The sequence below is a fragment of the Mustelus asterias genome, chromosome 5 (genome assembly GCF_964213995.1).
Source record: "Mustelus asterias chromosome 5, sMusAst1.hap1.1, whole genome shotgun sequence".
Classification (NCBI taxonomy): domain Eukaryota; kingdom Metazoa; phylum Chordata; class Chondrichthyes; order Carcharhiniformes; family Triakidae; genus Mustelus; species Mustelus asterias.
The window spans coordinates 46,493,005-46,517,079 of record NC_135805.1 but is presented as its reverse complement, the minus strand read 5'-3'; the positions used below and the strand labels follow the sequence as shown (position 1 = coordinate 46,517,079).

Genomic DNA, 24,075 nt, shown 5'->3' with positions numbered 1-24,075 from the left:
GAGCCCACCCAACCCCAGGACCTTTGGGGGAACCCTTCCCTTGCAACCTGGCAGCGGCAGAGGGGCAAATGGCCACTGGACTTACCTTCTTGACTCCTCTTGGGATGCAAGGCTCCAGGCTAGGGGGTCAGTGTCAGGGGGCAGTGCACTATTGGCACTGCCATGGTGTGGGGTTCTGAGGGGGAGGAGGGGGGGTGGGGGCGAGGGGTTAGATCACCGTCGTGCCTGCATGCTGTGGGGAGGGGGGGTGCAGAATGGCCGCCTTTGCTGAGAGGTTGGTAGTGCTCCCCGGACTCTCGGGGGTTCAGCACGCCAGGTCCACGTTGGTGATGACCAACACCAAAGCCCATCCAGTGCATTTCCCACTGGAGAGGCCGGTGAATGTTGGGAAAGGTGAATGGACAGTCACACCCTGTAAATTGGGTGCTGCCCACTCTAAGCTAGCACCCAATTGGGACCAGCAGGGCAGGTCAGGTGAATCCCAGTAGCCCTCACACCCGGCAGGAATTCCGGTTTTAGACTTGATGCCCGATTCAGCAGGTAATTGGGATTCCCGTCATCAGGTCAGGATTCTTAAGTGGGTGCACGAGCAGAGGAACCTGGGTTTATATGTGCATAAGACATTGAAGGTGGCAGGACAGGTGGAGAGATCAGTTAATAAAGCAAAGAGCATCCTGGGTATTGTTCCAGGGGTGAGGGACTTCAGTTATGGAGCAGTTAGGAGAATAAACTGAGATTTGTTAGAGATGGTCAAAATTGAGAGAGACCTGGACAGAGTAGATGGTGAGAAACTGTTTCCACTCGTGAAAGAATTGAGAATCAGAGGGCACAGATTGGAAGTAATTAAAAGAAATGGAAACAACATGAGGAAAATCTTTCACACGGCAAGTGGTTAAGGTCTGGAAAGAACTGCCTGAATGTGTGGAGGTGGCAGGTTCAATTGAAGCATTCAAAAGGGAATCAATTAACTTAAAAGGAAGAATACTGAGGGTTTCAAAGGTTTCAGCTTTCTAGGCAGGCTCAGAAGCTTCAGATAAAGCAGGCTTATGGGGAGAAGGCAAGAGAAGAAAGTAAATTGCTCATTTGGAGAGCCTGTGTAGACACAATGGGATTAATGGCCTCCTCCAGTACTGTAACATTTCTGTGTTAGTGAAGTCCTGGAAAGTGCTGCTCATTCATTCAGGACTGCTGAGTTCCAATTCTGTTTCCTTCCACTGAAAAATAAGCCTATGTGTGTGTACAGTGAAAATGGACACTCTGTGCATTGAAGATGACTGGACAACCTTCAGGCATATATTGTACTCCACTGTTCCAAAGGCCCTTGGCCCCACCTCTCAAAGCATCAAGGTTTGTTTGATGAAAACAATGAGGTAACCCAGAAACTACAAGAAGAGAAACATTGCTTCTGCAGGGTTTACCTCAATGACAAAGCAAAACTATCCAGTCACAGTGCTGACCAAAACATCAACAGGACTGCCCAATATCTCCTCAGACAGATGAAAGACGCTTAACTGAATTACAAGGCAGACCGAAATCAGTCAAATGCAAACCACAAAGACTGGAAGAGATTCTACAGTGCTCTGAAATCTCTCTGTGGGCCCCAGAGTACGGGTTCATATCAGTCCTCAGACTGACAAGCCAACACTGCTCACAGAAAAAGATCAAATTATAGAAAGCTGGACAATGAGCAGGCTGCTGCTACAGGTTTCCATCAATTGCCCTCCTGATGAACTTCCACGCTGTTAGGAACTCCTGTGTTTTGGCAAAGCTTCCAGGAGCTGATGCTATCCCAGCTAAGGTCTAAAAGCTGGAGGTGAATGCATGGGAAAGATGCTCACTGAACTCTCTTTCAGTCCATGATGGAGCAAGGAACTGTCCCATAAGAATACAAAGATGCTTCCATTGTCCAAGTGTGCATGATGAAAGGAATTTGCCAATCTTCCAACAATCATAGAGGAATCTCACTTCTCCATCGCCAACTCAATCTTCACCAGAATCATTCTGGACTGCGTAGTGCAGCATGTCGGTCAGGACTCGCTTCCAGTGTCAATGCAATTTCAGAAAAGGTTGAGAAACCACTAATATAATGTTTGCAGTTAGAAAGCTCCAAGAGGAATGCCAGGAACAGAACATGGATCCCTACACCATGTTTAATAACCTGAACAAGGCTTTTAACACAGGCAGCCACGCGGGCCTTTGAAAAGTAACAGAGAAGTTCTGCTGCCCTGAGAAATTCATCACAATGTTTCGACAGTTCCACGGTGACATACTTGTGTCGTTCTGGATGATGGTGAGTTTTCTAACTTATTCCCAGTAATGTAACTAGCATACCACTCCACGTTTTTAATCCCCTATGCTCTCCAGTACCTCCCATGATGGTCGTTCTGGCGTCAATATTAGATATCGTATGGACAGGAAGCTCAGTCTGATGTGACTCCAGGCAAAAACCAAGGTCTGTAAGGACATAGTTTGCAATTTCCTGATTGCTCATGACAGCTGCCAGTTCAGAACTGAACATTGAATCTAGCGTGGTCTCATTTTCCGATTTATGAGAGAAGTTTGATCCTATGATCAGTGGGGAAAAAAAACTAAAGTAATGTCCCAGCTTGCTCCAGGAAATCCCTTTCGAGCCCAAGGTTTCAGTCCACGACAGAATCTATTTGCAGTGTTTAAGTTCACTTATCTTGGCAGCGCACTCTTTCAAGCTGTCAACATTGACAATGAGACACATGCAAGAGTTGTCAAAGTGTTGCCTTCAGCAGACTTCAAACATCAGTCCGGGAGTGAAAGATCTGCCAACCAAACTGAAATTCTGTAGGGCAGTAGTTCTGCCCACTCTGCTCTACACATGTTCATACTTGAAGTATTTACCAGTGACATGTCAAAAAATTAACCACTTTCACTTGTGCTGCCTTCAGAAGCTCCTGAAGATCAGATGGCAGAACAATAGACCAGACAGTGAGGCACTCACCTGAACTGGCATGCCAAGCATCCGCACTATATTGAGACAGTCACAACTGAGTTGGGCTGGTCATGCAGCCAGAATAGTTGACACTCACTTACCAAAACAAAATTTGTTTTGTTGGCAGAGCTCAAGTCTGGGGTACGCTTTCAATAAGAAGTTTAACAACACCAGGTTAAAGTCCAACAGGTTTATTTGGTAGCAAAAGCCACACAAGCTTTCGGAGCTGCAAGCCCCTTCTCTTGGAGATCCTCTCCACTTGGAGCCAGCAGTTTGCGGTGTCGATGGTAGTCATGATGTGGAGATGCCGGCGTTGGACTGGGGTAAACACAGTAAGAAGTTTAACAACACCAGGTGAAAGTCCAACAGGTTTATTTGGTAGCAAAAACCACACAAGCTTTCGGAGCTGCAAGCCCCTTCAAGGCAGTTAAAGGAAGAGTTACAAGGATATTGAAGACTTCACTCAAATTTGATTCCTGGGAGAAACTCACCCAAGATTGCTAATCCTGGTGCAACCAAATTTTAAAAATGCTGCGGCCTCCTTTGAGAACAAGTGCATATTAGAGGCAGAGAGAAAACGCAAGGACAAGAAATCCCAATTCAGCAATCGTCCACAACTCAATCGCCTGCGGTTTCCTAGTCTATTTGCAGCAGAACCATCACCTACATACCCACCAGAACCTTACCAAACATCACAAATGTTGTAGATGACCATCTTCACCTTAAAGGATAAACAAGCAAGGTGCACACCATAGAATCTATAAGTGACCACGTAACTGTTTCTGTTAGTTTGATGTATCTCAAGCTGCAGATTTTCAACAGATGTTCTAGTTTATGATTTAACAATCAGTAAGGCAACAATCCATCTAGCCTACAAAATTTGAAATACAATATGAAATGAAATCTCAGAACTTAAATACCTGCGAATTATGAACCAGATTGCCCCTGTTTGAGTTCTGATATTGTCAGCAGGCCATAGTTACAATATCCCTAGATTTTGCAGACAGGTAATTAGTGATCACAGCAGTGATGATTACTGGGACCTATTATTGACATGTTTAAAATAAACAATTACATAGGATTGAAGCATTGTGGATTAATGATTGTATAAATTGCTAATTTGCCTCTTTCCTCTAATATTCCTCCAATTATCGTAATGAAATCATGAACAATGATTGCTTAGACAAATACACTCAGTAGAATAGTTCATAATTTTGATTTTAAAGAGATGTCGTGATTAGAGTGATGCAATGAGTTAGCGTTCCAATGTGCTGTACTGCAGCGTTGATTAGATGTGAATATGTGGCATTAGGTCACCACATGGTGATTCCTCTAATGTCGTCCATCAGATGTGCTGAGTAAAGATTATGTACTTCTCCAGCATAGTGAGGAGATGAAAAGCTAGTTATTCTGAGCCATTTACCTCATTTATTTTTAAAGAAGTAGCATTTATAACATTTAATAATAAAGGTCTTTTTAATATCTGTGGGATAAATTTATTTGCAATACTCTATTGTTTCATAATTTACAATGCTAAGTCCTTAAATGGTACAAATATTGGAAGATAGCTATTGAGTAGAAGATCAGCCATGATCTAGTTGAATGTCAAGAGTGAATTTGAGGGGCAGAATGACCTTCTCTTGGCTCCTATTTCCTATGTTCCTTTGTACATATTTTATATTGTGATGTCTGTATTGATCATACCTATGATACCTAGTTGCAATGTGATTAGATATTTGCGTAAAAACGGACCTATTTTCCACATATTAAGTATCTTGTGCTTATCTTGGAAATGGAATGGAAACTCACTGATTTTGTGAGAACTTTATTCATAACTTGTTCCTTGTAAACATTTTCTTGTTTCTCATTTGTGTTTGTATTTTAGGTGAACAAAGAACTGAGAATATACGATAACAAGATCATTGAATGCAAGTTTGAGAACAACAGCTGGGTCATTATGCGAGAAAGAGTAGACAAGAGCTTCCCAAATTCCTATGACACAGCGATGGGTAAGCAGTTCTGAAAAATTCCAAGTGGGCTAATCATCTAAAGAAAATGGCATTAAACAATTCATGCTACATGTAAAATAATTTATCATTAAATGGTCCCCTTATATCACATTAATTTCTAATTAATGAAGCTATTTCTCTTTCAAAATGTCATGTATCTATTAAGCTCAAAGAATCATGGTGACATTTGGAATGTGACCTTACAGCAGACCTAGTATAGTGTTGCGGGAGAGCTATTGAAACAAATATTTGACCACAGTGGACAATGCAATTTGAGATGACCAGTTCAAATTGTATGCCAGACATACTATACCTCATATAGCAATTACAGATGCTAAATGTTCTGGTTACATGTGTGCACTGTAACATTTTAAGGCCTTGCCTGGGCCAGCAACCTGTGGCGGTGCCTCTCAGCCTCTCAGGACCAACTGCAAGTCTGCGTAGCTTCCTACTGACTACACACACACATGCCAGTAATACACAAACTGGAGTAATTTGCCAAACCAAGTCCATAGATGGTACAAGTGTCACCAGTCTCACTATCACCATACAAATGTGGATAATATATATACCTAAATACTAGTTTGAATGAATAATGCATAAACTATGCCTGATGCTGACTATCTGTGCCTCTACCAATTGGTTTAATATCTCGGCAATCGTAGATAAAATTGGTCAACTTGAGGTAGGAGACATTGACTGCACAAATTCTCAGGACTGCTTTCCAAAGTTGTAGTCTCAACCTGATGTACTGTTTCACTGCAATAAAACACTATTCAACCCTTTTGACACTGACCTCGCTATCATCATATCAGTCATACCCTCATCTTCTCCCACCAGTACCTTACTATTTGTTCCTCACTTGAAACATTTTGGATCCTTTTTTTAAAATTGCAAACCGTTGTTGCTAACTTAGAAATTCCCCTGTATAGCTATCATCATCATCACAGCCCCATGCCTCTGGGCAGCAGGGTTCCTTCCCCCCAAGGTGTTCTGTCCTTCACACATGCATGTAACTATCCCATTTTATTTTGTATTGGATTCTGCAGTTTTCAATGTATTGTGTAAACAGCATTTACATGATTTTCTTTTCTATCTTATTAACATTGGTAAAGGACTTCAAGAAAGAAACTAAGAAAATATTCAAAATATAAATATTCTAAATGTACACAAGAAGTTAATAAATGGTTCACACTGCCTCCAGATTCAAGGGAACCAAAGTACTAAGAAACATTAAATATACCCTGTTAACCACTTAACCCTATTATTTTATGGTGTAGAAACTGAATAAATATATCTTATTCAGATCCCTGACTTTATTGTTTTCAATTATTGGCTTGTAGGTGGAATGCCAATTACATTGCGTAGGCATTCATACTTACGGCAGATTCTGTGCAGCTTAACATTCTGTGGAAATCTCCACAAATGTTTACTCTTGCTCTGTGTGGCATGATTTGCCTCCTGAACATCACAGCTTTGCATAAAATATCCCAAAGGAAGTGAAATTGCAGCTTCTGAGCAGATGTGAGTGATAACCAATCGCTAGCTGAAACACATCTCTTGTTTTATTCATGTTGCTTTCTTCACCACATGGTTGGGTGTGGAAGCAAATAACCAAAAGTCTCAAAATTAATCCCTAAACCTTAGTTAGTTTATCTCAGAGAGTGCAGCAGCGCATGTTGTACAGTTTTCCTCACCACCTCTGGATTAGGAACAGGAGAAATTGCTTCCTTCAGATTGTATCCTGTGAAATTCAAGACTGTGTTTGTTCAAAGGACAACAAACATGATAAGCTGGGCTTTGATGCCTTCCATAGTCAATTAGCTTGCTGGTATTTGCCACCTAGGCGATTGTGGAGAAAGTATTAGAGGAATGGTAATGTCCATGGAGCCCAAGTCCAACAAGTGGGAAGAAAAATAATGCCGAGCAACTCAAGTTAAGGAAGCAGAAATAATTATGTAGATGTATTGAGGATATAGGGGCGGCACAGTGGTTAGCACTGCTGCCTCAAAGCTCCAGGAACGCGGGTTCGATTCCCAGCTTGCGTCACTGTTTGTGTGGAGTTTGCACATTCTCCCCATGTCTGCGGGGTTTCCTCCAGGGCTCCGGTTTCCTCCCACACTCCAAAGACGTACAGGTTAGGTTGATTGGACATGCTAAATTAACCCTTAGTGTCCCGGGATGTGATAGGTTAGAGGGATTAGCAGGGTAACTAAATGGGGGTAGGGCCTGGGTGGGATTGATGTCGGTGCAGACTCGATGGGCCGAATGGCCTCCTTCTGCACTGTAGGGATTCTATGATTCTATTCTATGAAATTGATCCTGGGCAGGCATGCAAAACGGACAATATTGAATTAGCGTTTCTTCTCACGTGTTTTGGACATTAAAAAAACCCCCCCGCTGTTTTCCAAATCAAATGGATAACCAATGCTTAAAACATTTTAAAATTTCCGTTGTTTTTTTCGGTTCTTTGAACAATAAGTGTAGATAATATTGTAGGTGTTGCCAAATGTAACAATATGAGAGAGCAGCAGCTCAGATAATCACTAGGTTACTGCCTTTTGTTCACTGTGTTCACTGTTCAAACACAAATATAATCGAAAACAGACAAAAATAGAGTAAAGAAGAACAAAAGGATGTTAATGATAATTCTTTGTTACTGCTTGATTTGCGAAAGGATGGTGACATTTACTACCCTGCGTTCCTTTTTCTAACTATGTCTAAGAGCCTAATCATCACTGGGGTTCCTCAGGATCCTGCTTAAATTAAATATGTTGCTACTGTTCAAGAAAGGAAAGATACAATCATATTATGCAGTTCACTGCACACTGATATCATGTGTCCAGAAAAGATTACTTGTTTTACTGAGTTATAATTTGTCACTGTCATTTTAGTTGTCACTGTACCTCCGAGTTGGCTAATGTATTTGCTTTCACCGAACAGACTGTCAAACTGCTTTCCAAAAAAAAGAGCAGTTTCTAGTTACGAGCATTAATTTGTTACCAATCATGAAGTGTTGCAGCCCACGTCAGTGGGGAAATGACAGAGACTGAGGCACTTTTAAAACTATCTGGTCAAAAATCCTTGGCTTCGTGGCAGTGTCCAGAATGGCAGGGGGTTGGGGGGGAAATGGGCCTGGGTAAAGATGAGCATAGGTAAAGCAAGAATTCATTACCATAGGAAGTAGTTGATGCCAAAACATTGAATATATTCAAGAGGCGGCTAGATATAGCACTTGGGGCGAATGGGATCAAAGGTTATGGGGAAAAAGCAGGTTATGGGAGTTGGGCGATCAGCCATGATCGTAATGAATGGTGGAGCAGACTTGAAGGGCCAAATGGCCTCCTCCTGCTCCTATCGTCCATATTTCTAAGGCTAGCACAACAGTCAATAACATTACCCATGATATTTTAATACTGCCCTCTTAATAAGGGGGCCCAAAAAATCATGCTGCGGAACTTGATGTTGGAGATCTAGCAGAAACCCCAGGGCCAACTCTTTTCACATCATGGGCAACATTTAGGGTAAATGGAGGTTCCACCCTCCAGCAGCAACAATCCAATTGGAAGATCTGGTGAGAGAAAGATGGAGGAGAGCTAATAAATAATATATTTCTTTGGAATGTTCAAATGGCATGTTTTGATATGATAAATTGGTCAAAAAATTAGAAATGGTGTTCACAAAAACTTATAAGATATGTGTAAGATTTGTGGGATTCTTCATCGTGGATTTCAATTATTCCTTGTTAACAATGCCACATAAAGACAAGAAAAAAGGCAAACCTTCATTCTCAATAAACAGATGACTTGCAGTTGTATAAGCCTCTTTCGTGATTTGAGGACATCTCAAAAGTGTTTTACAGCTAATGCAGTATTTTTTAAGTGTCGTTATTGCTGTGATGTAGGAAATGCAGCAGCGAATTTATACACAGCAAAATCCCATAAACAACATTCCCTCTAAGTTTTCTTTCTACTAGATGGGCTACAAACTTGTCTGAACTTTATTTATTTTGGCTATAAACAGATTATATTTTATAAATCATAATTAAGTTATACTGATGATTTCTCTTGAAATAATTACAAGGTTGTGCACGACCTGTTCATTTCAATGCACTACACATTCCTGTTACATGCCCACACATCTTAGAAGAAATATTGCCCATAAGAACATCAGAAAACTAGGATTGCTTTTGGACCTGCAGGAGGAACATGGCATAATGATGGATGATGAGAGGAAGAGGAGGAGCAACAGCATAGATTGTCACCAGGATACGTTCATTATTGTGGGGTTCCACCAGTCCACTCTTCTGACAACCACTTCCCACTGCCTCACCTCATTCCCCTAACACAAAGCAGTTCTGTCAACAAAACACCTTGTTCACAGTCAGCCTGCTAATTGTCCACCATTAATCCGTGTTCTACCATTCATCACAAGAGGAAGAGTTGCCAGGAAGCAACCAAGACGAGAAAAAGAAAAAGTATTTGTGTGACTCAAAAATTAAAATTACTGATTTGGTATTGTGCAGCTACAAATCGTTACTCTTCTGCATGATGCAACCTCTGTGGCTTCAGCAGAGGTAGAGGCAGGCTGCTCACATCCCCACTCAGATGCCCTTGGCAGATATCCTCTGGGTTTTGGACCCTGTGACGGTCCCACCAAAGACTGTTCCACCTACAACTGATCACCAGTGGAACAATTGTGGCCTCAGTTCCACTTGGACACATCAGTACCTTCATACTGTCACTTGATGCCATTGATGGGCAGATGGGAATGGTCATGCTGTTTGTGATAGGAGGAGCAGATCCACAACTCTGATCCATATTATGAAACGATGGGGACAAAGGCTTAATATGTAGCGACTTTTGTTTGAAGACTACCCCCTCTTTCCTACCAGATTTCTGCTTCATTTTGGCAAAGGCAGAAGTAGCCCTGCCAATTTTAGTGAGTGATATCCCCCTCTCAATTGGAAGCCATTTTTGAGGTTCTTCTGCTAACCAGAATTTGCCGAAGATCTCACTGATCATAACTACAGTGGTCATGACTGGATGAAATGTATTTGCAGTTCGATGACCTCAAGAGTGTGGGCGAGAGCCTGACAGGTGGATTTGAAGGAATTTGAGATTGCACACTCCACTGCTGAGCTCCTGGCAGACTCATCTACCCAATTGTCTTTCAATATGATACATGCCACATATATGCAACCAGGATAGAGCTCTCCTCCCATCAGTGCACTCGCTGTAACTCAGACTCATCCATCAATTGAGCAGGTGAATTCATCCATCACTGGTTAACAGTGAAGAGCAAACATCAGAACAATCAACTATGGAGGAGCCATCTTGGGTTTGATTGCAATCGCAGCTATAAATCTGATTATAAGCAGCAGGATCTGAATTTAACATTCATTTGAAGCTAATTGCTTGCTCTCTGCTATGTTAAATTATCACCCGTAATGGCTCTCCTGGGGATCTAAATTGAGCTCTGCCGTTCAATCTGGCTACCTGCCAGCTCCACCTTGCCTCAGTTCCTTGGTAATACAGCAGCTAACAAAATGTAGTTTATAAGAACCGGAAACTAAAGTTAAGTTGATGGCTGATGGTGCCAGTGTGAGACGCCTAAAAACAAAGCGGATCCACAGTGCGCTTAGAAAAATTGCTGATAAACCAGCAGGGAATGTAATTTTAGAATTTATTGCATAGAAGGAGGCTATCCGGTGTTGGTGTTACCATTTCAACTGGAGCTGTCTGCTTTTCCTTGCCCTTTCTCCTTATCTTTTTATAGTCTTCCATTACGCAGACTTCACTCAATTCCATTTTAATTGAGGTTAATTGAGGTTAAAATCTCCATTTCAAAAGCTACTTCTGGTCAGCATTTTAGTTTTCTAATTTCGCTCTGTATGAAAGAAATATCTTGTCATCCCTGAATTCTTCCAACAATAATATTGGGTTCCCTTTGTACCAATGTGCCAGTCAGTTGAACCCATCAATTGATATTTGCCCTCTCAAAAACGTTTATAATTTTGAAAACCCGAACATAACGTTTGCTAAAAGCTTTCTTCATTAATTCCTCCAACTTTCATATGACTCAGTGGGAACCATTCTCATCTCTGAGTCAGGGGGCCGTGAGTTCAGGGCTCAGTCCAAAGCATAAGATCCAAGCTGACAGCCCCAGTGCAGTATGGAGGGGTGACTTCACTATTGGAAATGCCATTTTTCAGAAGGGATCAAGACCCTGCCAGTTACCTCAGTGAATTTAAGAGTTCTCTTGGCACAATTCTGAGATGAGCAGGGGAGTTCTCTCCAGTGTCCAAGCTGACAATTACCAGTGTTATTAGAAAAAACACTATCTGGTCCGAATCACTTTGCCATTCATGGCAGCTTATTGTGCACAAATTGGCTGCCACACTTCCTACATTACAACAGTAACTACACTCAAGTGAATCTTTATTGGGTGTAAAATGCTTTCAGTGGCCCCGAGATCTTATAAGAGGCTTTATAAATTCTACCCTTTTAACATAATCAGTTGCCAGAACTGCAGGCCATATTCTGTAGCCCAATTAATATTATTGCCAATTCAACATCACTGCCATGTATTCATACCCCCATATAAAACTCCAAATTCTACTACCTTGTCTATACATTGTCTTAACTTTAAAGAAATATGTGTCTGTATCCCTGCACTTCTCTGTTCTTCACTTTACTAATAGTTTATCATTTAAAATATGATTCCTTTTGTTTTTTTCACAAATATGCTACTACAGAAAATCTAGAAGTTACGACTATTTTTGCAGTGTTATCGGGAAACCTTGCTTATCACCAATGCAAAATGTTTGAAACACTGTGATTAGTGTATTACTTCTTCCCCACACCTTCAATATTTTGGGATGCAGACCAGTTAGGGCTTGAGTTTTCTATTCTCACTCCCACTAAATACTGTGTTCATCAGTATTGGCTGGCATGGTGGCACAGTGGGTTAGCACTGCTGCCTCACAGTGCCAGGGACCCGGGTTCGATTCCCAGGATCACTCTCTGTGCCGAGTCTGCACGTTCTCCCCGTGTCTGCGTGGATTTTCTCTGAGTGCTCCGGTTTCCTTCCACAGTCAAAAAAACATGCTGGTTAGGTGCATTGCCATGCTAAATTCTCCCTCAGGCGCCAGAGTGTGGTGACTAGGGGATTTTCACAGTAACTTCATTGCAATGTTAATGTAAAGTCTACTTGTGACACTAATAAATAAACTTTAACAGAACAGAACATGGCTGTTCTGCTCATTCACTTCGGGTTCTCCTACAGTCCTAATTTATCACCTTGTGTAAAAGCTGATCCAAGATATTAATGTAATTCCATCATTTTGTACTGTCAAGTGCAAGAAAACCTCCTTCAGCCCTAAGTGATCCCACACTTACTTTGATTCTCCTTTTACTTATTTCCTTTAATGTTGACTGCCATTTTTCTCTCATACTTTTCCCACCTCTCTCTCTGCTGCCATCTGGATTTAGGTTATAATTGTCATACTTTTCTTCTATTCATCTTCCCAGTATTTGCAGTGTGTATCATTTTAAATTGTAGTTTTGCTCTAACTTCTACTTGGCTATGACATTACTGTTTTTTATATAACCCCACTTTACTCCCATTTGGAATGTATTCTTCCTGCGCCTTATTCACGTCATTTTTAAACTGCCCAGAACCTCCGGTCTCTGGATAGTCAGAGAACAGATGTACTGCAGAAGATGTACTATGGAATTTTTTCATAAATCCCAACACAAGGGCTGGAATTCTCCCAAAAAATTTCTAAGCGTTGAATTCACGTGAAAACTGGAGTAATACACGTTGTTTTCACTGGGAGTTCAGAGAAGAATCTCCCACACTCTGTGCACTGCAGAGGTCACTAACGTGAATATTATTAAATATAAGGGGCGGGGCCTATTCCCACCTGGGAGGCCGGCAGCATAGCGCTGAGCAGGTCACTGCTCATGTGCTGATCTGTCAGTGCCAAGGTCGGTAATCTCTGCATTGCCGGCTCTCCACGCCACTCACAGCCCTCCCTCTTTTCCCCACCGATCCTGCCTGTAGAGTGGCAGCAGAACACCTCACCCCCACTGATTGGGCATCAGGGCAGGCCTATGGGCCAATGGGCAGTGCCAAGGTGCCCCCTGAGCATTGGCACTTTGTCCCTTGGGCAGTACCAGGGGGCCCAGACTGGCAGTGCCAGGGTGCCAATGCAGGGGGGCATCCCCTGCTGCCTGTCCCGGGGGGGGGGGGAGGGGGGGGCACTGATTGCCTCCCCACTTCACTCCAGCAGTGTCGAGCCACCAGTTCCCGTTACTGGGGAGCTGCTGTAAACCTCACTGGCATGAGCCACTCTGGCAGGGGGAGGGATGCTAGAGGGCCCGGAGACTTCAGTCCTGGGCCTGCTAATGAAATTTAAGTTGTATTTAAAAGACTGTTTAAATGGTCTTGGCGCCTCCTCCCGCTGATTTCTGGCACGGAGCTGACGCCGCCGGAAATCCCATGCTGGGAGACGCTATCACAGCGGGAACGCATGCACGAGCCCCATGAATCGGCCAATGAGCGAATCTCCTGGCCTGCAGCGGGATGTGAGAATCGTGGCCAACAATCCACAGGAATTACCCGGGAAATTTCAACTTCCAGTGTTCAATTCCTCTGTTCCCCAGGACCCTTCAAAGAAATATCCATGGCCACTTTTTTACGGAGCTTGAGCAGACATATGCCTGATCCAATCTCGCATGAAAGTCCAAAGATGTGCAGCTTAGGTGGATTAGGCATGGTAAATGTGTGCAGTTACGGGGATGGGGTGGGGGAGGTGGGCCGGGGTAAGGTGCTCTTTCAGAGAGTCGGTATATACTTGATGGGCCAAATGGCCGCCTCCTGCACTGTAGGGATTCTATGGAAATCGCACAAGAAGATGTTCGACGTGCATCCTGACGCTTTGCACGATATTACGGTCAGAGGGTGGGCACAGAAGTCGGAAGTGTGCCCACTGGCAATTAAAAACGCAATTAAACATGAAATTGTCCCAAATTTCATGTGACTCTAAAACTTTTGCACTTGTTGCACGGGCTTATTGACCAGGTGGCATTCACTTTTTTTTTCACCATTCCTAATCCAAGGTGGGATAAAAGGCCCAAATATGTTCGAGGTATGTATTTACAGCAAAGAACCTCAATCTACTTGCTACTGTTGGTTAGAATGATTTTGGCATGTTTCTCAGCCAACTGCTCAGTGTTCATCCGTGTCAATTTTCTGTCCTCTCTTGATAGCCCCAGGATGTTTACTTTACTCATATTGATGGCATCCCATAAGGACTCCTCGGGTGCTTTGTGCTGCTGGCAGGATAAATCTGTATCTACGTTGTGTCTATAAGGATGCACCATAGCATCTTGAAAGTTTGACTGGATGTCAGCACAAAGGTTTGAATGTCAGAACTGATTTAGCAAGGTGAAAGAAAAAAGGAAATGTAAAGAAGAATAATTGATCATGAAACCAAAATGTTAGAATTGAAAGAATCAGCACTGAACGTAAACATTACTCTTTGCAATCGCCTGCTTGGATCATAAATCTGTGTAACAAACTTCATCACAATGATGAACTGGCGTGATCAGGACATTTGGGTTGTTCACTGGGCAGTCAAAGTTCTTTCTGAAGCAATATGAGCACGTTTCTTGGTGGCCGATCCTTAATTGGCCGGCCAGCGTGAAATCACGTTCTCTTAGCGCTCACGGACAGAAGCGGACACCACAACCACTTCCACCCTGGCGATCGGTCACACTCGCCGACTGGAAAATACTGACCCAAATCTAAGTTAGATTCCTCCATGCAACCCCCTACCTTCCAACTTCCCGTCCGCCATCCTCTGACTCCTACACGTGACCTCAGCCCCCTGACCGCCAACCTCCAGCCCTCTGATTTCCCTTTCCCCCAACCCCTGACTACCTGCCAACCTACTGACTTCCAGCCCGAGCCCCAGCCCCCCCCCCCCCCACCCCCGCCATCTGACTCCCCAACTGACCCCAGCCCCCATCCACCCACTCCCACCTCCACACTTGGGCTCCCTGACATCCTTCCCCCTCCCCCACCAGTCCATTCCAACCCTCGGGCTCACCTCCCTCACCCCAACCATCAGATTTCCCCCAACTCAGGTGCTCTGACTCACCCAGGCCTTCTGACACCCCTGCTGGCCCTCTGGCATCCCCTTGGACCTTTAGATTCCTGTCCTACCCGACACTGATTCTTGGATTCCCTGAACCCCTTGATCTGCCCGCTCCTGACCCTCAAACATCCAACCCTCGGACTCCTACTACCAATCCTCGGCCTCCCCACCCTGATACATGGACTCTGGACTCCCTCCTCCCCCATCCCACTGGACCCTCCAATTTCCCTTCCCAATCCTGACCCTCCTACTGCCCGCGGACCCTCTGAGACCACCCCGACTCTTGAACCCACCCCAACATAGTCCGTCAGACAGCCCCAAACCCAGCTCTCCAATGCCCCCCCCCCAACTCCATGCCATCTGTCCCAAATCTCCAATCCCATCTGCCCCAAATCTCCAACCCCATCTCCAACCCTACCTGCCCCATGTCTCTGATGCCATCTGCCCCATGCCTCCAACGCATCTGCACCAAGTCTCTGACTCACACCACCACAACCCTCTGATCCTTGGCAGAGATGTGCATTCTACTGAGCACCCTCCTCATTGTCTTTTACTATTTAAATATGAACTCAAGTTATTCCAAGATGTTCACCAAGAGTCGACTCACTTACTTGCTCCTACTTGTTAGCCTAATCTAATACTGCAAGTTTCACATGCACATGCTACATATATTCCAAGAACATACTGCTAGATATATCCCAAGAAAATCTTTTCCTATTTTGACCACACGCTCCTGTATTTTAGATTAGTAACCAGTGCAAGTCTACAAGCCACATTGATAATTTATTTTTTTTACTATACAGCGTACTCCTAGCATAGCAACAAATCCCTTCTTATTGTTTAATACTACCCAGACAGAATATCTGTGCAATCTCTCCTAAAATTTTTGCACCCAAGAACTTTGTTTTCTGATCATGCTGTCTGCGGTTGAAGAAAATCAGATGAGATCAGGTTGCAATATCACGAACAACTGTTTTAATTAATACCTCCAGCTTCCCAATTTATTTCTAAAGCTTTATATATTTGCATACAAGATCCTAGCCTATTCATACTCCTCGCAACCATTTTCACTTTATATTCTAATTACCATTGCTGCCTTTTCCCTTAATCTTCTATCTGTTCTGACACCTTTCTCTGTCATCTCCCATCCTTGAGGCTTTGGAGACTGCTTTGGTCTATCACTACGGTCATTTTTTTTGCCCTTACTCGAGATCCTCAAAAGTTTACTCTCCTTTATTCCTGTAAATAAAGAAAAGGTAAGACCATAAGACATAGGAGCAGAATTAGGCCACTCGGCCCATCGAGTCTGCTCCGCCATTCAATCATGGCTGATTTTTTTTTCTCATCCCTATTCTCCTGCCTTTACCCATAACCCCTGATCCTCTTATTAATCAAGAACCTATCTATCTCTGTCTTAAAGACACTCAATGACCTGGCCTCCACAGCCTTCTGCGGCAAAGAGTTCCACAGATTTACCACTCTCTGGCTGAAGAAATTCCTCCTCATCTCTGTTTTAAAGGATCATCCCTTTAGTCTGAGGTTGTGTCCTCTGGTTCTAGTTTTTCCTACTAGTGGAAACATCCTCTCCACATCCACTTTATCCAGGCCTCGCAGTATCCTGTAAGTTTCAATAAGATACCCCCCCTTATCCTTCTAAACTCCGTACAGACCCAGAGTCCTTAACCGTCCCTCATACGACAAGCTCTTCATTCCAGGGATCATTCTTGTGAACATCCTCTGGATCCTTTCCAAGGCCAGTGCATCCTTCCTTAGATACGGGGCCCAAAACTGCTCACAATACTCCAAATGGGGTCTGACCAGAGCCTTATACAGCTTCAGAAGCACATCCCTGCTCTTGTATTCTAGCCCTCTCGACATGAACACTAACATTGCATTTGCCTTCCTAACTGCTGACTGAACTTGCACGTTAACCTTAAGAGAATCAGGACTCCCAAGTCCCTTTGCATTTCTGATTTCCTATGCATTTTTCCATTTAGAAAATAGTCTATGCCTCCATTCCTCCTTCCAAAGTGCATAACCTCACATTTTTCCATATTGTATTCCATCTGCCACTTCTTTGCCCACTCTCCTTTGTCCAAGTCCTTCTGCAGCCCCCCTGCTTCCTCAATACTACCTGTCCCTCTACATATCTTTGTATCAACTGCAAACTTAGCAACAGTGCCTTCAGTTCCTTCTTCCAAATCGTTAATGTATATTCATAGAGTCATAGAAACCCTACAGTGCAGAAGGAGGCCATTCGGCCCATCGAGTCTGCACCGACCACAATCCCACCCAGGCCCTACCCCCACATATTTACCCGTTAATCCCTCTAACATACGCATCTCAGGACTCTAAGGGGCAATTTTTAACCTGGCCAATCAACCTAACCCGCACATCTTTGGACTGTGGGAGGAAACCAAAGCACCCGGAGGAAACCCACGCAGACATGAGGAGAATGTGCAAACTCCACACAGACAGTGACCCAAGCCGGGAATCGAACCCAGGTCCCTGGAGCTGTGAAGCAGCAGTGCCAACCACTGTGCTACCGTGCCGCCCCATTGTGAAAAGTTGTGGTCCCAGCACTGACCCCTGAGGCACACCACTAGTCACCATCCTGAAAAAGACCCCTTTATCCTCACTCTCTGCCTTCTGCCAGTCAGCCAATCCTCTATACATGCCAGGATCTTACTCTTAACACCATGGGCTCTTAACTTATTTAACAGTCTCCTATGCAGCACCTTGTCAAAGGCCTTTTGGAAATCTAAATAAATCACCTCCACTGGTTCTCCTTTATCTAACTTCCTTGTTACCTCCTCAAAGAATTCTAATAGATTTGTCAGACATGACTTCTCCTTGATGAAGCTATGCTGACTCAGTCCTATTTTGTCATGCACTTCCAAGTACTCCGTGATCTCATCTTTAATAATCGACTCTAAGATCTTACCAATGACTGAAGTCAAGCTAACCGGCCTATAATTTCCCATTTGCTGCCTCCCTCCCTTCTTAAACAGCAGTGTTACATTAGCTACTTTCCAGTCCTCTGGTACCCTCCCTGCCTCCAGTGATTTCTGAAAGATCACCACCAATTTCCTCAGCTATTCTCTTTCAGAACCCTGGGGTGTATTCCATCCGGTCCAGGTGGTTTATCCACCTTCAGACCTTTCAGTTTCCCCAGAACCTTCTCCTTAGTGATGGCCACTACACTCGCCTGTGCCCCCTGATTCTCCTGGAGCTGAGATGGCCCTGAAAAGCCCTGAAGGACACGCACTAAAACGCAAATTGGAATATTGAGTTGCTAATTATCTGGAACCAGTAAATTGATTGCCCGTGTTTCCAGAATGCACCATACTTTCTTTGTTTAAAATGTATCATTTTTGGCACATAACTTCATGAATAATTTTAGTTTTCAAAATAAGAGAAGAGCTTGAGTGCAGAAAGTAACCTCAAAATATTCATTTTATCAGTTGTCACATTGCATTCCATGCACTTCTTTTCATTTCATCATTTTTTCTCTGCATTCTAATGTCAGCATCAAGTCCAGAAATGAAGAAATCAGTTTGACTAAGTGCATTCGATTTGAATCATAATTAAGTGAGCAAAAAGGTTAATGAGTATCATTTTTCTGACTTTTATTATTTTTATCTTTTCCTTTATTTGATTCAATTACTTACTGCCATCTCCTCAGTCCAGTGTGCAAAAGTAATCAGTCATGTTTGATGAGTATTCTTGCTGATAAAATTATAGTTCTCAGACCACTCCATCCATTGTTTTAACCAATTTCAAAGGTGTATTTATGTGGGGTGAAGCACTAAGATAATGAATGCAGCATCCAACACAGCCTGAAAGTCTATGTTACTAGTTTGCTGTTCTGTGGCTATGAGTCATAGATATAGGCAAAGTATGTTTGGAAATGGATGAGTTGTTCAAGGTAAATAAATCTGCAAGTAACTGTTGCTGCCGTCCCCTGTGTGAGCACAGTTCTTTTCGTAAAGATGCAATTCCTTGACTTCGGAATGGTGACTCATATCTGCTCAGTTGTTGAATGTAGTTTGTTTAAGACCCAGCTATATTTAGTAGATTATTTGGTGTGTTAATTGTTTGCAAGGGTGATTTTTGGGCAGACGTTTAATGTTACCTCCTGCTTTCTTCAAAATGGAGCTGGTAATTTGAAGTAATTGCACTTTTAAGAGTATTACTGCTCAACTACATTTTTTAACAAGGATATGATTACCACTGCTGAAATAAAAACACCAATTAAGCCACTAATTATTGGTGGACCTCCTTTGAATTAACTTGTTTTCCCCATTGTGCCTTTTTAAACCTGGCTGGACTTATTTCATTGCAGCCAAAGACCGACAGCATGAAACTACCATCAATTCAGTGTAACTTAGCATTAAGTTGACAATCTCAATGGTTAGTTGGTGCGAAAAATGTTACAGTGGTGAAGTCAGTGTTTGTTTTGCAAGGTTGAAGGCAGAGGCACATTGTTTCACTAGAGTACAGGGAGTTTTTCTCTGTAATCCTGTGGGCATTGCTGGCAAGGCTAGCATTTATTGCCCATCCTTAATTGTCCTTGAGAAGGTAGTGGCGAGCCACCTTCTTGATTTGCTGCCATCCTTGTGGTGCAGATACACCCAAAGTAATAAGGAATGGCTGCATAGGTTCGAGTCGGGATGTTGAATGACTTGCAAGTGGTGGTGTTCCAACCCATCTGCTGTTCATGCCCATCTCGGTGGTAAAGGGCTGTGGTTTGGAAGTTGGCTGTTGAAGGAACCTTGGCAAGTTGCTGGGGTGTATTTTGAAGGTGGTACAAACTGCTGTCACTGTGCACAAATAGTGAAGGGAATGAATATTTTTTAAGGTGGAGAGATGTCAGTCAAGTGCACCGCTTTGACCTGAATCATCATGCATGGGGCAAATGGTAAATTTCACTTGTCAGTCAATGCTGACAAGGTCCTACTAACTGTACCATGTGAAAGCCTCTAATCACCTTCAGGGCAATTGTTGGCCTCACCTAAAATGTCCTAATTCTCAAAGAAGATAAAAAGAATCCATCTTGAGGGTGCTTTTAACTGACGTGGGTCATCTAAAGTAAGAGGGTGGTTCGACCTGTCTTGGAGGTGTGGTCATTGCCTCACACTCACGTGAGGCAAATGGTACTTATCACTGGTCAGCCAATGCTAACAAGGTCCTACTATCCACTGGCATGGACTGCTTCATTGCCAAAGGAATTGTGGATGTTACTGGATATTGTAGGATTGATCCACTCCTGCCCTTATGTTGCTGAGGGTGTCATTGATGATACAACTGAGGAATGTTATTATGTGGATTCTATCCTGAAGAACTCCTTCAACAAATGTCCTAGCCTGTGATCATTGACCTTCAGCAATCACAACCAACTTGCTTTGACTCAAATAAAATCCTAATAATTGGAGGGTTTTCCACTCAACCCCCACTTCTATATTGATCTCAGTTTTGCTAGGATGTCTTGCTGCTTTATTTGGTCAAATGCTGTCTTGGTGTTGAAGGCAGCCACTGACTTCCAGCACATGGTCGTGCCTGGATTAAGACTGTGTCAAGTTACGGAACTAAGTATTTCCAGCAGAAACCAAACTGAGTGTCAATCAACTGGCTATTAGTGTTGCAGAGGTTGCTTTCTTACATTATTGAAGACGCCTTCCATCACTTGGCCAATAGTTGGGCAGAGACAGGTGACTCGGACTAATTGTGTCGGTTTCAAAGAGCCAACCCAAAAGGTTAAATGCTTTTTCTACACTGCAAAGTTGAATACTTTCACACACCGCTGAATAAAATTTTAACATTGAAATCCACAAACACCAAAATGAGTGTAATTTTATTTTTAAAGAAGTGTTCATTTTTCTGTAATTGTAATACATTACTTCACTGCTATAGAATTTTGTAATTTTATGCATCAATTATGAACTTCAATCATGGTGTAATCCCAGCGTTGACATTGTCATTGGAGCAGTTCTAGCAGGTATAAAACTGAAGCCATGCGAATAACTATCCTGATGGTGATCTTGCATGTCTTGCCCAAATATGCTTTATGTGACTTTGCACCAAATAGAAGTTCCAATACCTTGGTATTGATGTGAAGCCGAACTCTCTGAGGATGCAGCTTAAACAGTATATAAATCACTTAATGCTTAAAAAAAAATTCAAATCCAAATAAAAGGGACAAGAGATGCATACTTGGGGGGCAGCTGGTATTCTGAAATCTAGAGTTCAGATTCCTTTTTATTATCATGTCGACAAAGCCTGCAAACAGGCTATTTGATTCTCAGATGGGGGAGTTCTCGCCAGAGTTGCAAGTATTTTATAAGATGGCAGTTCATAAACAAGAGTCCATCAACAAAAAGACTGTGGAAACATCACAGAAATATCACAAAGAATCAGCTAAAGATTCATTCGAATCGAATAAATTGTCTTTGCAATATTTTTATACAGAATTTTTAAGTACATAATCTTAGGAAAATGGCAAAAAAAGAAGGCTTTCTAACCTAAGAACTTTTAATAGGACAACCATTTTCTATTGCAAAGAGAATATATTATGTACTAGCAACTGGGCAAAATTTCCCAAATTAGACCCTCTTTCTGCAGCTGTAAATTGATCAGACCTGGTGTCTGCACCTCACCTTGTCTTCTGTTACCAGGACATTTTATTTACAAGGAAGTTATTCAAATGCACACGGGGATGAAATACTTTTCAGCACAAAAGCAAAATACTGCTAATACTGAAAATCTGAAATACAAACAGAAAATGCTGGAAATACTCAACAGACAGCATTTCCAGTATTTTCTAAAAATAAAATACCTTGCACCTCTGTAGCTGCAGCTGGAGCACAGTTCATTCCAGCCAGTCATATAAGTTTCAATGTTGAACATAAATTTATGAAATTGTGTGTCAGCATAAGCAAAGCAAAACACAAATGTTTATACATAAAATGTAGACTGCATAGATTATAATCGCTGGAAATTCAGAGTGTATTTTATTTAACCATGTTTTTATGAATGAAGACATTTCACTCGGGGATTTTCACAGTAACTTCATTGCTGAAGCCTACTTGTGACACTAATAAATAAACTTCTAAGCTACAGTTTATTTTTCTGTCTGTTAGCACAGGACTCGCAATGAAACTGAAGCAATTATAATTTTTGAAGTACAGTACTAACACATTTTTAAAAGTCCAAGCAGTCTGTGGACTTAAGTCCTGAGTGTAACTTGGAATTAGATAATTGCAAATATCCCAATTCACTCAGGTATGTGATTGTGATGCAGTAGTGACACATTGAAGAATTAAACCCTTCGCATCTCATTCTGATTGCCACTTTCTCTTTCCAGCTGTCTGCGGCAGTATCACTAATCCAGTTACAAAAGAATTCCTGTTTGAATTCATTGAAAGGAATCAGATGCAATCCCAGAGAGAACCAAGGAAAAAGTCTCTGGATATGGACTCTGAACTAATGCCACCGCCCCCTCCGAAGCGACCAAACCATGCTTTGTAAGCAGCAGATTTGTAGACATTGCATCTCTGTAAAAAGGTTTCAAATACAGTGTCATTGTTTCTGCAGGTCTGTATAGACTGATATCAAAACTCTCTGGGCGAGTTGGTGGAAGGGGATATGTTGACATTGCCTTTAACATCATTAGATATTTCTCTCTGATTTAAACAAACTGTACAATGTAAAAATCATTACTCATTAGGAACAGCTTTTATTCATTTTCTTTAAAAATAATAGATCTTCATATTTCAGAAGTCGTTTGTGGGCTCTTCTTTTGTTACTACACTGCAACCTTTAGTCCCTATTTTATATTTGCAAGAGACTACAAATATATAAATATTTCTTCTATGGAGAAAATCATGCTTTTTTTTGTTTTTCACAGTCTAGATCAATTGATTCAAAGTACTCAGTGCAGTGGAGCTATTTTGCTCACCCTCAATTTTTTGCAGTCTGTTCTAGATATAAGGTGGAGACTAAATTATCATACACTTTTCTAGTTTTTATTTTTTAAATTTAATGTACTTGATAGTTTTAATAGACAGACTATGCAGACCTCAAAATGAAATAATTATATTAAATAGATTTATTTTGTGCACTAAGACCATACTAAAGTGTGGTGAGTGAACCAACCTTCCATTAACTGAATAAGATTTCCCAAATCTTTTCTCCCCTCCTCCCACAACATCTCCCCACCGCAACTCCTACACACACACACACACACACACACACACACGCAGACACACACACACGCAGACACACACTCACGCAGACACACACACACACACACACACGTATTTGCTTTAATTTAAAAAGTAGGCTTGTCAGCCTGAGTGCTGCCCCCCCCCCCCCACTCCCCTTTGGCTGGGTCTAAGTTTCATGTTTTCTCTTTTAAACGTAGGGGACTTGATGTAAACAATTGCAATAAGTAAAATGCAGCACCTTCTACCTGCTTATAATGGAATGTGTTGGATTATGTAATTTTTAGAAGAACTTTGTTGCATCTTTTTTTTGTCTGTTAATTAAAAAAAAGAACAATGTTTTGAGCTTGTTTGTAAGGTCCCTTATTTTTGTTACAGCCGTTGTGTATAGCACCTGCCTGCCAGACTGCATTTAGACTATCACTGTAACCTATCCAAAAAGCACACACTTGAAGCAATTTGCCTTTTTAAAATTTAATTAACTGAAAAGGTATTTTAAATCATTGAAACTTTCAGGGAAATTAAAATAAATTTACTTCAGGGAGTTCTATATTCCAGCAAATTAGCAAAGGTCAATTATTTTATGGATGTGTTTAACCGTACAAAATAAAAAAATACAAGAGGCTTGTTTAAAATACAATTTGAAAATCCTGCCCATGCATTGCCTGGTTTCCATTTCCTCAATAAAAATGGATAAGAAACATGCCCTGAGATCTG

General features: G+C 42.2%; 1 protein-coding gene across 1 annotated transcript in view; it reads left to right on the top strand.

Annotated features, from left to right (window-relative positions):
- The window catches only part of rngtt (RNA guanylyltransferase and 5'-phosphatase), a 377,232-nt gene extending 353,528 nt beyond the window's left edge, over window positions 1–23,704 (top strand). Inside the window, exons 15-16 of the mRNA XM_078212481.1 lie at window positions 4,848–4,971; window positions 22,500–23,704. Coding sequence (XP_078068607.1) covers window positions 4,848–4,971; window positions 22,500–22,663 — 288 coding nt within the window. The 3' untranslated portion in view covers window positions 22,664–23,704. The remainder of the gene's footprint in view (window positions 1–4,847; window positions 4,972–22,499) is intronic.
- Window positions 23,705–24,075: the final 371 nt, after the last annotated feature.